Source organism: Molothrus aeneus, chromosome 6, assembly GCF_037042795.1.
Source record: "Molothrus aeneus isolate 106 chromosome 6, BPBGC_Maene_1.0, whole genome shotgun sequence".
Lineage (NCBI taxonomy): Eukaryota > Metazoa > Chordata > Aves > Passeriformes > Icteridae > Molothrus > Molothrus aeneus.
This window is the reverse complement of record NC_089651.1, coordinates 5,815,285-5,830,195: the sequence shown is the minus strand read 5'-3', so window position 1 is coordinate 5,830,195 and position 14,911 is coordinate 5,815,285. Positions and strand designations below refer to the sequence as shown.

Genomic DNA, 14,911 nt, shown 5'->3' with positions numbered 1-14,911 from the left:
TATTCTTCTTTAATTCCTATAAACACCCTCTTGCTCAGCATGACTGTGCTTCCGTGCAAACAACTACAAGGCATAAGTCTGGAAGTTCAAAATCTAAAAAGCCTTTTTGTTAGGAAAATAATGAAACACATTCAAAGACACAAAAGACAGATTCCAAGACAGCAATATATAGCATATATATATAAATATATCTCACACTGCTGCACTTCATGCTAGGGCAGCAAAGTCTTTAAATTCATATGCAGACAGTAAAATTGTAATAAATAAATATGGCTATATGTCCAAGGTGTGATAAGAGTTTCACCTCAGGCCAACAGCTTATCTCAGGTTATTTCTGGGTATTTGAGACCATTTATACATTTCTCTACTTCCATTTATTGGTCATCTCCAGTACATTCCTCCTGTAATTTATTTTGCAATTGTCTGGACCCAAAGAAATGGCACTGTCTCTTTATAGACAGATATACAGAAAATTGCCATATCTATTCCAAATCTTCTACAGGACCCCATTTAATCTGAACTAATTAATAGAACTAATAATTTAATTTGAACTAATTAATAAAAAAAAAACCCTCTACCAACTTCCTGGCTCCAGGAGTTTCAGTTCATACCTCTTAACTCTCCACTGAATGAATGATTCACAAGAGGTTTCCTCATGCCCTGGAATGACATCTGTAAAAGCTGCTGAGAGGAGCACCCACAGAAAGCAGTGACAGCATGAAGTGATGGTATGAACAGACTCTCAAGGAAGCCAGGTGATCCAAAACTCATTTTCAACCTCAATTAATATTTTTCTCTTGACAATCTAGACCGGATGCAAGGATTCTTTTCAGGAAAATAAGCTCTGTAATAATGATATGGGAAATGAATGAGCCAGAAGGCAAAACAAAATCCCCTCCAAATTCAGACCACTCTAACTCCTTGAGACCAGGGATTTCCTTCCTGTCCTCACTCCAAAATGAAGCCTTCATTCTACATGCACCCATTTTTAAACCAACCAAGGCACACAAGTGGTGGTGACAGATTACCAGAAAGAAATGACAAGTCCATGCATTAAAAGCCTGTGTTTTGTGCCATTGATGTGCCAGGTCCTGAGAGGAGCAGTGTGTGTCTGATCCTGCCAGCCAGGCAGCAGCCATGCACAGCAGCTGAGCAGAACACCACCAAAGGTCACAGTGGAGATGATAAAAGGGGGGAAAAAACCACATCCCACCCCTGGCATTACCATCAGCATTTTAATTCTCTGAGGGTGTCTGAAATTCCTGCTACAGCATTTGATCTGTGCAGTCTCATGAGGCATTTGTAGGAGAAAAACGCTCCTGAGAACTTGATACAAACAATTAAATTAACCTCCAAAACACCTAACAAGTCACAATATGAATCATAACTCTCTCTCAAAAACCCAAAGAGTTCCCATAACTGGAAACTTTCAAGGTATAGAATAGCAGCGAGAGCAGAACAACATTAATTCTTGTAAACATCCCTGTTTAACAAACAAAGTGATAAAAAAAATCAAACTAATGTCAAGAGAGACGTTATCAAAATGAAACAATTATATAAATAAATTTTCAAGTAATTAAAAGATTACACCTGGGTTATTTAGATAGATAGATAGATAGATAGATAGATAGATAGATAGATAGATAGATAGATACACACACACATATATATATATATGATTGTGAATTTATTTAGTTTGAATTTATTCACTTGCTTTGCACCAAGAGGAAAAGTGAATGCCTGGATGACTTTAAATTTACAAAATAAACACACCACAAAGACGAAATTTCCCTCTTCCTTAATATCTGTCAATTACCATAATCTTATATGCACACTGCTAACAGCCAGAGAAAATAAGCCCTTGAAAGAATCATTGCTTAAAAGTGAGGGAGCTGCTTAATCTGGTATTTTTAAGTGGCAGGTCCTGTCCCACTGGAAGCAATAATGATGTCACTAATCATTGCATTTCACAAGTATAGGACAAGGCTCCTATTGATTAAATATGCTGGCTGACATGAAATTTTAATTCTGAACGTTATTTTCCCCAAAACTACTACCTCACCATTCACAGGAAAGCAAATAACCCATTGCTAATGCTCACTGCTGGCCAAAAGTGGCTTGAAGAAAGGAGGAAGCCTGGAATAATTAAAAAATAATGACTTTTTCTCCTTTGTGCTCCCTGTATGAGAGGAGCAGGAGGGAAGATGGACTGGACTGGCACCTTTTCCTTCCCATCAAGTGATGGAATAGCCAAACATTGAGGAGTAATGTGCTGACCTTCCTGCTCACAGCCACTACACTCAATCCCTTATCCCAGGGAAATGGGAAACGTGGCAAACAGCAAGTTTGCTGGCTCACAGCTCCATCAGAGCCAGCCCCTCCATCTCACACCCTCCTTCCTTCCTCCTGCCCTCCCCCAGCCTCCCTCCATCTGCTGCCCCCCTGGGAAGGGAGAGCTCCCCTTAATGGCTGTGTGCTTTCAAGTCTAATGTGCTGGATATAAGTTAATGCCCGCTGCTCCAAGTGGAGACTCTGCTGCAAGGAAGCCTCTGGTGCTGGCTTTTTCCCTGTCAACATCCAGCAGAATCCTCTGTAGCCCTAATGTCAGCCAGGGTGCAAGGAAGAGAGGGTCTGGGAATATGAAATTCACAACCTGCGACAAAAGCAAGCCTTGAAAGATACTACACTGCACAGTAATTTAAATAATCTTTTAGGGAAAACAGGAGACAGTTGGGATTTTATTTGTCACTCCCCTCCACATAATGATTTAAATTTAGAAAATAAGCCCACTATAAAATAGGGCATAGAAAAATAAGGGCAAGCATTTCTCTGTCAGTGGAGAACACAGGTGAACTTGCAGCAGAAATAAAAAGGGCCTGATCTATCAGCTATGAAGAGGACAACTATTTGGGGATGGTGGATTCTGGATGATGAGCTGCTCTGCAGCCATGCTCTGCCCCACTCTGAAAGATCCAGCATGCTCATGGCCAGCCCTGGGTGCCAGCAGCAGCAGCAGATCCTGCAGCAAACACAGAATCACAGAATGATGAGGTTGGAAGAGACCTCTGAGATCATGGAGTCCAACCTATGCTCTAACACCTCACCTGGACTATAGCACCAAGTGCCATGGCCAGTCTTTTATTAAACACATCCAGAGATGGTGATTCTACCACCTCCCTGGGAAGAGCATTCCAGTACTTTATTATTCTTTTAGTGAAGAATTTTTTCCTAATATCCAACCTATACCTTCCCTGATGTAGCTGGAGCCTGTGCCCTCTGGTTCTGTCAGAGACCAACCCCACCTGTCTGCAGCCTCCCTTCAGGAAGGTGTAGAGAGCAATGAGGTCACCTCTGAGCCTCCTCTTCTCCAGGCTGAGCACCCCCCAGCTCCCTCAGTGGCTCCTCACAGGGTTTGTGTTCCCAGCCCCTCTCCAGCCTCGTTGCCTCCTCTGGATGTGCTCCAGCATCTCAATGTCCTTCCCAGCCTGAGGGGCCAGAGCTGGACACAGCACTCGAGGTACAGCCTCACCAGTGCCAGTACAGGGGCAGAGTGACCTCCCTGCTCCTGCTGGCCACACCATTCCTGACCCAGGCCAGGAGCCATTGGCCTTCTTGGCCACCTGGGCACTCTGCTGGCTCCTGTCCAGCCGGCTGTGGAGCAGCACCCCCAGGTCCCTTTCTGCCTGGGCACTGTCCAGCCACTCTGTCCCCAGCCTGGGACGTTGTAGGGGATTGTTGTGCCAAATGTAGAACTGGGCACTTGGACTCATTCAACTTCATGATCTTGGACTCTGCCCATCCATCCAACAGATCTAAGTCTCTCTGCAGAGCTTTCCTTCCTTCCAATAGATCCACACAAGCTCCCAGGGCTGGGGGAACCTCCAGCTTTATCGAGGTTCTGACCAGGCTTTATGGCCAACTCTTCAGGAGATAAATAAAATGACTGCAATGCCAGGTACCTAAACTTTATTGTTTGGAACTCAAACTTGCTGTTTTCTGCTCCAACCACTTGGTACTGTTCCAGGAACATTACTGGGTGCAAGATTATCCTATCCTAACTTTTTGTCTGAAAAAGGCAGCAAAATAAAAACCATTAAATGGGGTCTAGTCTCATTTACCACAGGACAGAATTGGTTTGACTTCAGTATTTTAAATGCACACATGTTCCCTGTTTTATTTTATGTCATCTTAACTTGCTGGATTTTTTTAACATATTGGTTAAAAAAATTTTAACATTTAAATTTAATTTTTTAACTTTTTTTTTTTTTTTTTTAGTTAACATATTGGTTTATATTGTGGTGGGCCTGGCAGTGCTGGATTAATGGCTGAAGTTGATAATCCAGCCTAAACAAATCCATAATTCAGTCACAGCTTCCTCCTAATTAAAAACAAACACACAGATATACAGGTATACAGACCCACCACTGGTGAGGCTACACCAGGAGAGAGATCACTGGAAGTAGCTCATTGGAAAAAAACAGAACAAAACCAAAACTTCAGCTACGGCACACCACCTAAAAAACTGCAACCTTCCTGGCCCACACCAAAACTGAAAGGAAATGGGTAAGGCTTGAATTTCCAAACCCCAGCAACCAAGTTGTGCCTTCTGAAGGAGCTGCCATGAGGTGTGCATGCATGCAGCCTCTTCTGCACTGCTCTGATGCTTGCTCACAGCACAGGGAAGAGCTCAGAGCCACTCTCAGGCCCTCTGCAAGCAGGAACAACCTCCTCAATGCCATAAAACTGCAGCTGCACATGCCAAGTATGAGTCAAACCACTGGAAACAAGAAGTCATTGCTCCAAGGACCAAAACTCACAGCTTGCTGGAAAATCCACTCCTAGGGACTCAGGAAATTGTGAATTATGCAGGGAATGATTTCCCCATGCAGGACAGGGGGGACTGCCCACCCAGCACCAGGCTGGGCTCTGCCTTCCCAGCAGCAGCTTCCCAAGCTCCCTGCCCCCAGAGATGCTCTGAATTCATTCTGAGATCTTTTAAAGGCATGTCCCTGCCTCACTGTACTTCTGCTGGGCCTAAAAGCATTTATTTTCTCAAGCTGCATCGTGGCATGTCACAGAATTCAAAAGCAAGCTGTTCAAGTGTTCCTTTGACAGGGAGACACGCCAGCCCTCCATTTCCGAATTTTTCCATGTTAGGTAACTGACTCCAAAATTAAGCCACCTCTAGGAGCTCAAGATCAGAAATGTAAACTTAAAATGACCATACCAACACTGAGTGCAAAAAAAAATTAACATCCACAACCAGCACTTGCTCACTTCTGAAATAAACTTCTTGCACCACTAAACTTCTTGCATCAAGCATAAGCAAGCTGCATATAAAAATTTAACATATAACACAGACATCTACATTCACATTGTTTACAGGGCTTTCCTTCTGCTTATTTCCAAAAAAAAAAAAAAAAAATCCAGCAAGGGTTTGCAAAAGAAAAGTCAGATGTGTGATAGGTGCAGGCTCCCTCATCACTGCTGCCAGGAAGAGCAGCCTCATCCTGCCACTGGGAGAAAACCAGGAGCCAAAATTTCTCCAGTGGGATTTGCAGTGTGGGGCCTGCAGACTCAGTTGTTAACTCTCTGTTTGGAAATCCACCCTCTAGAAGTTGTTTCACAGGACAGATTGTGCCTCACCCTTCAAGCACTAAATAAAAGCAAGAATCTGCTCCAGTTCTGCAAGAATCACTCCACAACAATATCCCTACTGCCCTGGTATTTCAAAAAGCAGAAATTCACAAGTTTCCAGAGACAGCACAACATCCTGATTGCAATGTATTTCCATCTCTTTTGTCAAACTGCTTCACAGCAGATTTTCCTGGGTGAGCACAAGGTACTGTGGCAGGAGCCCTTGCTGCACACAGCATTCCTGGCCACATCCCATCACACTTCTCCCAAAAGGTTTTTGGGACACACACACACACACACACACACACACACACACACACACACACACTTTTGTGTGCTGTACATAAACTTGGAAGTGCAACTCAGCCATGTCTCAGTGTGACTGACCACAAAATGAACCCTACAGCCAACACCATAGAGTCAGATCATGCAATGAAAATTTCCTTTTTTAGTGCTCAGCTACTGAGTGGGGCCTTACAGATAAAGTGTTTGTGACCTGAAGGCTCCTCTGCAGCACAAAAGGACACCAACACACAGGAACACCAAAAAACTTCTCTTGCCTCCCTCTCAGGGTTTGGCAACAGCAGCCAGGCTGACTCCACAAGGTGTTTAAACAGCACATTTTCATCAATGAAAATCTTCCTCAGTCTTATTTCTGCACCAAAGGTGAACAAATACCCCCTTCCTCCTCTGCCTGCCCACTGGTGGATCCATAAGCACATAACTCATGGCAGGTATTTCAGCAGATACAAACAGCTTGCTTGCTGGGGTTTGGAAATCCAAGCCTTCCCCATTTATTCTCAGTTTTGGTGTGGGCCATGAAGGTTGCAGTTTTTAGGTGGTGTGCTGTAGCTTAAGTTTTGTGTGGTTGTTCTTAATTAGGAAGAAGCTGTGACTGAATTATGGATTTGTTGAGGCTGGATTATCAACTCCAGCCATTCATCTAGCACTGCCAGGCTCACCACAATATAAACCAGTATGTTAAATGCTTAAGATATTAAAAAAAAAAAAAAATGCAGCAAGTTAAGATGACACTAAGCCAGCTCCCTGTCCTGGCTGCCCCTGTGACCCTCCACTGGTGAGGCTACACCAGGAGAGAGATCACTGGAAGCAGCTCACTGAAAAACAAAACCAAAACAAAACAAAAATCCCACTGAACAAAAACCCCACCCCACTAGAAGGACATTCGTACCCTGGACTGTTCTCAGGGGTCTCTGTGGTCCTGGCTGACCCCAAGATGTGTCAGAGTCTCTTTTTTCAGCTCTGCTACTGCAGGAGGAGTCAGGATTCTTCTGTTCTGGTTCTCAAGGTTGTTTATTTGCTGTTATCTATAACATTCTTTCCCTGACTGCTGAGGTCTGTCCAGCAGGTCAGCCAGTGGCACTCTGACTGCCTTCAGGGCAGAGTTGTCTTTTTATACTAAAAACTCCCAGTACTTTATTTACAATTATTTTCTAATACTTATCACTTATGTTAGACAGTCTGTCTCTACTTTAAACCAATCTAAAAGTGCCACCATCCCTCAGAAGATGGAGGCTAGGAAGAAGGAGAAAGAAGGACAAGGCACACCCAAATTCTTCCATCTTGGGACTACAAGCCCCCATTCTAAAAACCCCAAAATTCCACTTTTCACTCTGTGACAAACTAACTATCATTCTCCTTCAACTTTCATGGCTTGTAAATCCTCATATAAGGTTGGTAATTTTTTCCATGGGGCAAAATCAAAGGCACAGGGGGGTCTTGGGCTCTGTGCCAAGGACTCTGAGCCCCCTGGCAGGGGCTGGAGCCATCCAGGACAGGCAGAGGGATGTCCTGGGTTCTGACACACTGTCTCAGTGTCCATCCAGCAGCCCCCAAAGGCTCTGCCAGCTCTGCAGGGGCAGGCAGGAGCAGCAGGTGCAGCCCTGAAGCCTCTCCTTGTAGCAGGGATGTCCCCCCTGAGTAACTGCAGGGACTGATGGATTGGTTTGGATGGGCACAAACCGCTCTGGCAGCCTGGTCCCCCAGCACAGGAGGGGTTAATCCTGACCTGAAACCACACCTGGCTTCTGTCTCAGGGCAGGGTGATGTGCCAAGACAGTAATAACAGGGCAATGGTGACAAAAATAAATTATTTTAAACCGGTCCTACATTTATTATAATAATAATAATAATATTGGCACTTTTACAGCATTAGCCTTCCAGGGATGTCAGGCCATTTTTTTAAAAGGTAGGTTGGTATTACTCCTTTTTACAATGACAAAAAGAAAGGTCAGAAATTTAATCAAATTTTCAAGAGTGCTTAGCACATGATGACTGCACTGTATAAACTCAATACAAGGGGCCTAAATTTGAATTTTAATTACAAAACTGAGCCTTACACCACCACTGTATGAACACTCCAAGTACGCTCCACACTCCAGCATCCCAAATAAGTGCAGCTTCTTTAAAAAGTTGTTTTCATTTTAAACCTAAAATTTAAGTTTAGAACTTAGGTGCTGCTTAGATTTTTGCACAAGTAACTTTGAACAGTGTAAAAATCAGTGAGATGGCAGAGATCTTCACTCACACAGACCTCCACAGGCACCAGTAAGAGTTTTCTTAGTGACTAAACCTGCACCAAGGTGAGCTGAGCATGAGCCAGGACCCCAGGAAAAAATCCCTGGCTTAAGTGCACTCATTCAAAGCACTCCTCTTCCCACAACTTAAATGTCACTTGATTGTTTCAGAGACTATTTTTAATGTATTTATAATAAATATGCACTTATTATAATATATATTATATACATATATAATAATATAAATATATATGTATTTATAATAAATAATATTAAATAATAAATTTTACAAGAAATACATTTTATACAAGATATATTTATAATAAATATGTAATTCTATATTTATTTACTTAATAATAAATAAATATTTATTTATTTGGAAAAATCAGTAGTGAAAAGAAACCTGAATGGTTATAAGCTGTGTATGTTTTTGTAAATATATATATATATATACACATAATATATATATATATAAAATATATATATATCATACATATATAAAATACACATATTTAAGATATATATATCTTCTATATATAAAATACACATATTTAAGATATATTATATATATATCTTCTATATATAAAATATATATTTTATATATATAATATATATATCTTCTATATATAAAATATATATTTTATATATAGAAGATATATCTTCTATATATAAAATATATATAAAAATATATATAGTGTTATTAATGGCCAGACCAACAATTTCCAGCAAAACCACACCAATCCTATCACATCAGTAGCAGCTGAAACAGCCCTGCCCAGTCAGTCACACAGGTACAGCTGACTGCTGTCAGACTGAATCTCTTTTTCTCTCAACCAAAAACATTACAAGTACCAGCTCCACTTTTCTGTAAATGTCAAATGAGTTCATATTTTGCTAATGCCAAATATCACACACCTTACAAGGAACAAAAATCCAGGCTGCTGCAAATCAAGTCCATGATTTCCCACTAATCTCAGGGGGAGTTTATAAAGCCCTTTAAATGCAGGATGGTTTCCCCAAGAAAAGAAAAGGAAAATAAAAAAACAACAAACCAAGATCCTCTCTTGTCAAGGTCAGTAGTCTAAAAAGATTCTAACAATGTAAGGTTTCATCACAGCTGAAAGTTTTTCCTTCTAGGATCAAACAGTGGTTTTATTTTTTTATTATTATATTCTGATTTTAAAGCAAAATTTTAACCTAATTTCTGATTTTAAGGAAGTTGTAGTGTTAAAGTTTAAAATTATTTAAAATTCTGTCACTGTACCTTACATTGAAGTTTCTGTTTTTTATATATATAAATATGTAAGTATAAATATATATACGTATATATGTATAGATATATATATATCTATATATACATTTATCTCTCTCTCTCTCTCTATATATATATATTTACACACAGACATTTCTGTACTTTATTCAACCAGCCATATATTTCTGCCAATATAAAACTATGCTTATACTCTTTAAAATAAGAATATTCACATGGGGGATTGCTGTAGTGCAGAAAAGGCAGTAAAATTATATAGTTACAGATTGAAAAATGTATCTCCAGGTATGAATAAACTTATTTAGAGGACTTCTGCTCTGGCACAGAAACCCCTATTTTTCTCACTCCCCTATTATTGAATTTAAACCCTAACAAAGTGTGAACATGCAGTCAAAGTATCCTAAAAAAAAAAGAAGCCACCACTACTCCAAAAGGCTCAGCCTACAGCTATTTTATTATTTCATCTTCACAAATCTCCCTCATCCTCAGCAGACAGGCTGTCCAAAGGTGTATTTTCCATAATAGAAACACCAGGTTTATTTCACTCTTGACTTTTTTTTCCCCCCTTGCAATTAAATGGGGTGTTGTACCTAAACAGGAAGATTTTTCTGTCTGGTTAAAAATTAAGGAAGGAGTTTTTCACTTGGATTTGTCCTCAGGCTGCATCCTGGTACTGTTGGTACCACTGCTAGCAGCCTCATACAGAATATTTAAAAGTCTCAATGTGCTTAAAAGCTGGTTTAGTTTAAAAAATAAACAAACAAACACCCAAAAACCCCCTCAAACATACTCTTATACACCTAAGGAGCAAGAAGCACTTCCCTCTTTAAATCACAATGCTTGCCAAAAAATTTGAAAGTATGAAAACTTTCAAAATAATAATAATAATCAACACAGAAGCACAGAGAAGCATATTACAGGTGTTATAATATTAATCACTATATTATAGCTATTTATAGCTATATTTTTAGCTTTTTTTTATTATTTTACAGCTGCCCTTGAAAGCAGGGAACTGAAGTGATGCTGTAAATTAAAACTAACAGAAAGTAAACACTAACTGGACAAAGCAATCAAATACAAGCACTTTGTAACAGTCTAAGTAACTAAAAGTTACAGTCCAAATGTAAGTCACAATCTGACTGTAACTAAGTAACTGAAACCTGTGGGTGGGAGCATGGCTTCAGGACGACAAAATAATATTTAAGATTACATCCCTTTATGCAAAACAATTGTGCAGCAAAAATTGCCTTTAGAATACCTGTTCAAACATTTATTAGTAGAGAAATGAAATGAAATTTAAAGAAATTAAATGAAATTAAATGGTTGGACAAACTGATTCAAAAGTTACACAGACAAACCTTGCTGGCCCAAGCAAAGGGAGCTGTAATAAATTCTCTGTTTTTAACTGACACTATCCTTAAACAAATTGACTAAGGAGTATAAAAAATACATGTAAAGATAAGAGAACTCTATCCCAGCTGCCTGAACTACATGGAAGGCACAAAACAGAAGTGGGAGAAGGAGCCCAGGACATGTGAAGTGGCAAAGTTGTGCCTTACTCACCAGATTGATGCTGGTGATATTCCATGGGTTCTCCTCTACTCTGTAAAATCAGAGTTAGGCCCAGAGGTTACAGGACCTTGCAAATGGCTCAGTGTAGGCCAAGAAACCAGTTCTCACCTTTGCACCGCATATCCATGCAGAAATTACTTCTAAAAAACCACTATTTCCTTTAGCAAAGAACGCTGCCTTCAAGCTGCACCCAGCTCCTGATTGATGTCCTGCAGCAGCAGATTGCCCTGCTGTTCACATACATGGCACAAAACTCAGCCCCCACGGTGCTCCACTCATTTCTCTTCATCCCATGATTTTTAAAATAAATTTTTCGCTAGAGAATAAAGCCTCTTCAAACTCCCTCTTAGGAAAAAAAAAAAAAAAAACAAAAAAAAAACAAACCAAGAAGAAAAAGAAACCAACAAACCACACAGATGCATTACTTTAAAAGACAGCAACAAAGAAAAGCAGACTGTAAAACCAAATCAAATCAATCCTGGCAGCTGCGGCAATGTAGCACTAACAGAGCCAGAACAGGGTAAAAAGATGATGGTTTCTTTGTTAATACTGCTTTTACCAATTTTCTGTTAAGATTTCTCACTTGATGACAACCTCTTTCAGATGAACACACAAAACTTCCATTACAATACATTAAGAAGCCAAATAAAGGCTCCATCTGAGGCTACCACATAATCCAGTCTCCCCTCCCAGTAATAATTCTGTTTCTCACATCACACAAACCCTCAGCACACCCAGATCTTCCCTTCCTTGGCCTCTGCCCACCTGGTGAAGGATCCCCTCTGTCCTTTCTCAACAAGTTGTCTAAAATCTGTCATTTGCTATCCAGGCCTGCACCTGAACTCAGCTCCTGCACTGGAACATTTCTGTCTCTGCCTCCTCTGGCAATCTGAGACTGACTCATTGCCAGTTTTTCAAATTTTCATCTCCCTTTCATGTGCCACACCCTCCGCTGAACCAGAATTTCTGATTTTAAGAAAGTTGTAATATTTAAGTTTAAAAATATTTAAAATTCTGTCGGTACTTTGAAGTTTCAGTGTTTATTTCAACCACAGGGTTTTTCCAAACAAGTATCTTTCACGACATCCATCAAGTTAATATCATTTTACACTATCCCTTAGAGGAGTGCCTGGATGTTTGTGAGGTTTTTAAACAAAGCATGAGCAATTTTTACAGTGTTGAACACCACACTTAGTCCTAAATTCAGCTCCCGCTGAAATCAATAGCCATAGGAAGGGGTTCTTTAAAACTGCTTTCTGATTTTCTTTTGTTTGCTTTGAATTCCTTCTCTAAACAAGATTTGTACTTAACGCCAGTCAGAAGCCCAGCCTGAAGTGCAAAACACGCAACAGAAATTTGCTGGCAAAAGGTCTGAAAAGTGAATCGAGACGCGGAAATGTTTCTAAAAATCAAAGTTACATCATCATCGTGGTAGTAACAAATCAAATGTAGTTAATGGGAAGTTTTCCACCTTGAAAAGCGAATTACCACAGACACTCGTCAGCATCCTTCCTAAAGTTGCCTTTAGGAACATTGTAACCACACGAAATCCTATTAGAAGGTGCTGAACTCCTACATTGTCACTCTTCCGGCAGGCTTCTACATAACAAAAATGCAATGAAGTACCATACAACTTTCCCCCCTTATTATGCAAAATCCTTATCAAATTCAATACTGTGACATGGTTCAAAATCCTGCCTGACAATGGCTCGCAGGATGTCCAGGGATGTCGGCTTTGTTTTAGTTTCACGTGCTTTTCAGTCTATTAATGCTAAGGGAAAAAAAAAAAAGAACCTTCGCATAAATAACCGATAAAGATCAAAACCCCACTGAACAATGGGAAGGAAATTCAGAGTTGGAACCGGTGCTTTGCTGAGCGAGCAGCCCTTTGTGCCTAGGTGCCGACCCTGGGTGCCACAGCAGCCAGCAAGAAGGAGGTGAGGGAAGGAGGAACCTCCATCTCCCCTCTCTCCACGGTGTTCCCTGAGCTCGGGCCAGGGCTGGACTTTGCAGGGAGGTGCTGGAAGGGTTCGCAGCTCCCCGGAGGAGCCGCGGGGCAGCCCCGGCTCCTTTGTGCGGCAGGTTGCGGGTGGAATGTGGAATGCGGCACACGTTCCGCTCGCAACCGCCAGGACAAAGGATTCACTGATCGGGGGGGACAATTAGTCCCAATTAGGCCTATTTCGCAGCTGAGTGTAAGCGCTGGGGGAAGGGAGCTTAAATCTTACAGCAACGGGTCCCTCAGGCGAGTGAAAGCGACATCAGTGAGGTGACAAGCTTGAGTCACCCCGAGGTGGTGGCACCTCCATCCAGGAGAGGATGGAGCGCAGCTGGCACACAGCGGGTCAAAAACCCGCTAACCATTCTGCCTCTCAGCTCCCAAGGCCATTTCCCAGTTCTCCAGCCCCTCGTGGAGCAGCGGTGCCGGTGTCAGGGATACTCACATGTGCACGTGGGGAGGCTGGAAGCGGCTCTGGTTGATGTTGTAGTGCGTGAACGCCTGCGTTGGGTTGGAGCTGTACTCATCCACCGTTATGGTAACTTTGCCTTGTGAAGGAATTCCATGAGCCATCCTTCCTCCTTATGGACATGAGCAGCTCACAGCTTCCCAAGGCCAGGGGCAGGGCAGGGCATGGTGCTCCGGGCAGATCCCGACTCCCAGCAGCTCCGCATCAACTCCGTGACCTCTGCCAGGAGAGACAGACAGCGCACGCTGCCGTGAGCCACGAGATGTAAACACACACTGACCTACTGCTCCCAAGCTCTCCCGAGTTCCATTCAGATTTGAGATCTTTTTCTATATTCCTGATGTACCCATCACCCCTCTCCACGCATTACTATTCACTTTGTTTTGTTGGCTTTTTTTAATTACCTCATCATCCAACTCCATCATCATTAGACACATCCAAAGGATGAATGCTTAAAGTAAGGGTTTATCTTCAGGGGGTGGGGGAAGGGGGAATAAAGTATCTGCGTTGAAAGCTCCAGTTAAATACTCCCCATTTTGTATCCTTGATTTTAAATTACATCTCCTGTTAATGGCAACCACGAAAAACTCGCAAGCGGACCCAGCTTCCTGAAGGACAAAAGACTTTCCACAAATATGCACACTTGTTTTCCAGCCGCTGCTGTGGCTTTGGTACACGAACAGCTGAGAAACTTACAAGAAACTGATGTAAAGAACACGTTACAATTGCACAGCCAAAGGCACACCCAAATACCTTTGAATCGAGGTGTCCGAGTGCCCAGAGAAAGGCGAGTATCGAGGCAACGTTAACAAAATATCCGTATTATAGCATTGAAACTGGTTTGGACTCACTGTTAGCAGACAGCAATGATTTATCTGACTTTAGCGTGATTTCACGCATAAACATTTCTGCCTAAAATGAAAGAAGCAGGCTCTTCCCTCTCTCTGCATCCCTGGCTTTGGCTTCTTCAGAGTTCTTACACATACTTTGAGCTAGAGCTGGATGTGTACTGTGCTATCAGCACAACCCAACAGCCAGAACCTCCCAAACGCGCCCCGCTGAGCTTCCCGCGCAAAATCTGAGCTTGGATTTCTGCGGTCGGTAACTGAGGACACCTCAGGTTATTACATAAAAAAGCTGCCCTCCTTTCTGAGGGCCATCTGTGGAAATGGATCAGCCCATGGTCGAAGGGTACTTCCAAGATGAGCAGCTCTGTAAAAGCCCCGTTTAGAGGCAGGTCCTCAGCTGGGACACGCTGTGCCAGCTGCAAGGACTTGGGTGAAATCACCACTCTCTGAAATTCCTCCCTTCAGCTGCCACCTGCAAGAGTGGACTTCCCCTATCTGGAGAGCATTTCGCAGAAGTAAATCCTTGCTTACTGGGAAGACAAAGAGATGGGAAAGAGAAGAGCCCTGAGCATCCAACCA

The 14,911-nt window shown here is 41.9% G+C and overlaps 1 protein-coding gene across 4 annotated transcripts in view; it reads right to left on the bottom strand.

The window, feature by feature from the left end:
- The window catches only part of MPPED2 (metallophosphoesterase domain containing 2), a 120,672-nt gene that overhangs the window by 101,511 nt on the left and 4,250 nt on the right, over nt 1–14,911 (bottom strand). For all 4 annotated transcript variants that reach the window (XM_066551720.1, XM_066551716.1, XM_066551719.1 and 1 more), the window contains exon 2: nt 13,461–13,703. In XM_066551720.1, the coding sequence (XP_066407817.1) occupies nt 13,461–13,588 (128 nt within the window). In that variant the 5' untranslated portion in view covers nt 13,589–13,703. The remainder of the gene's footprint in view (nt 1–13,460; nt 13,704–14,911) is intronic.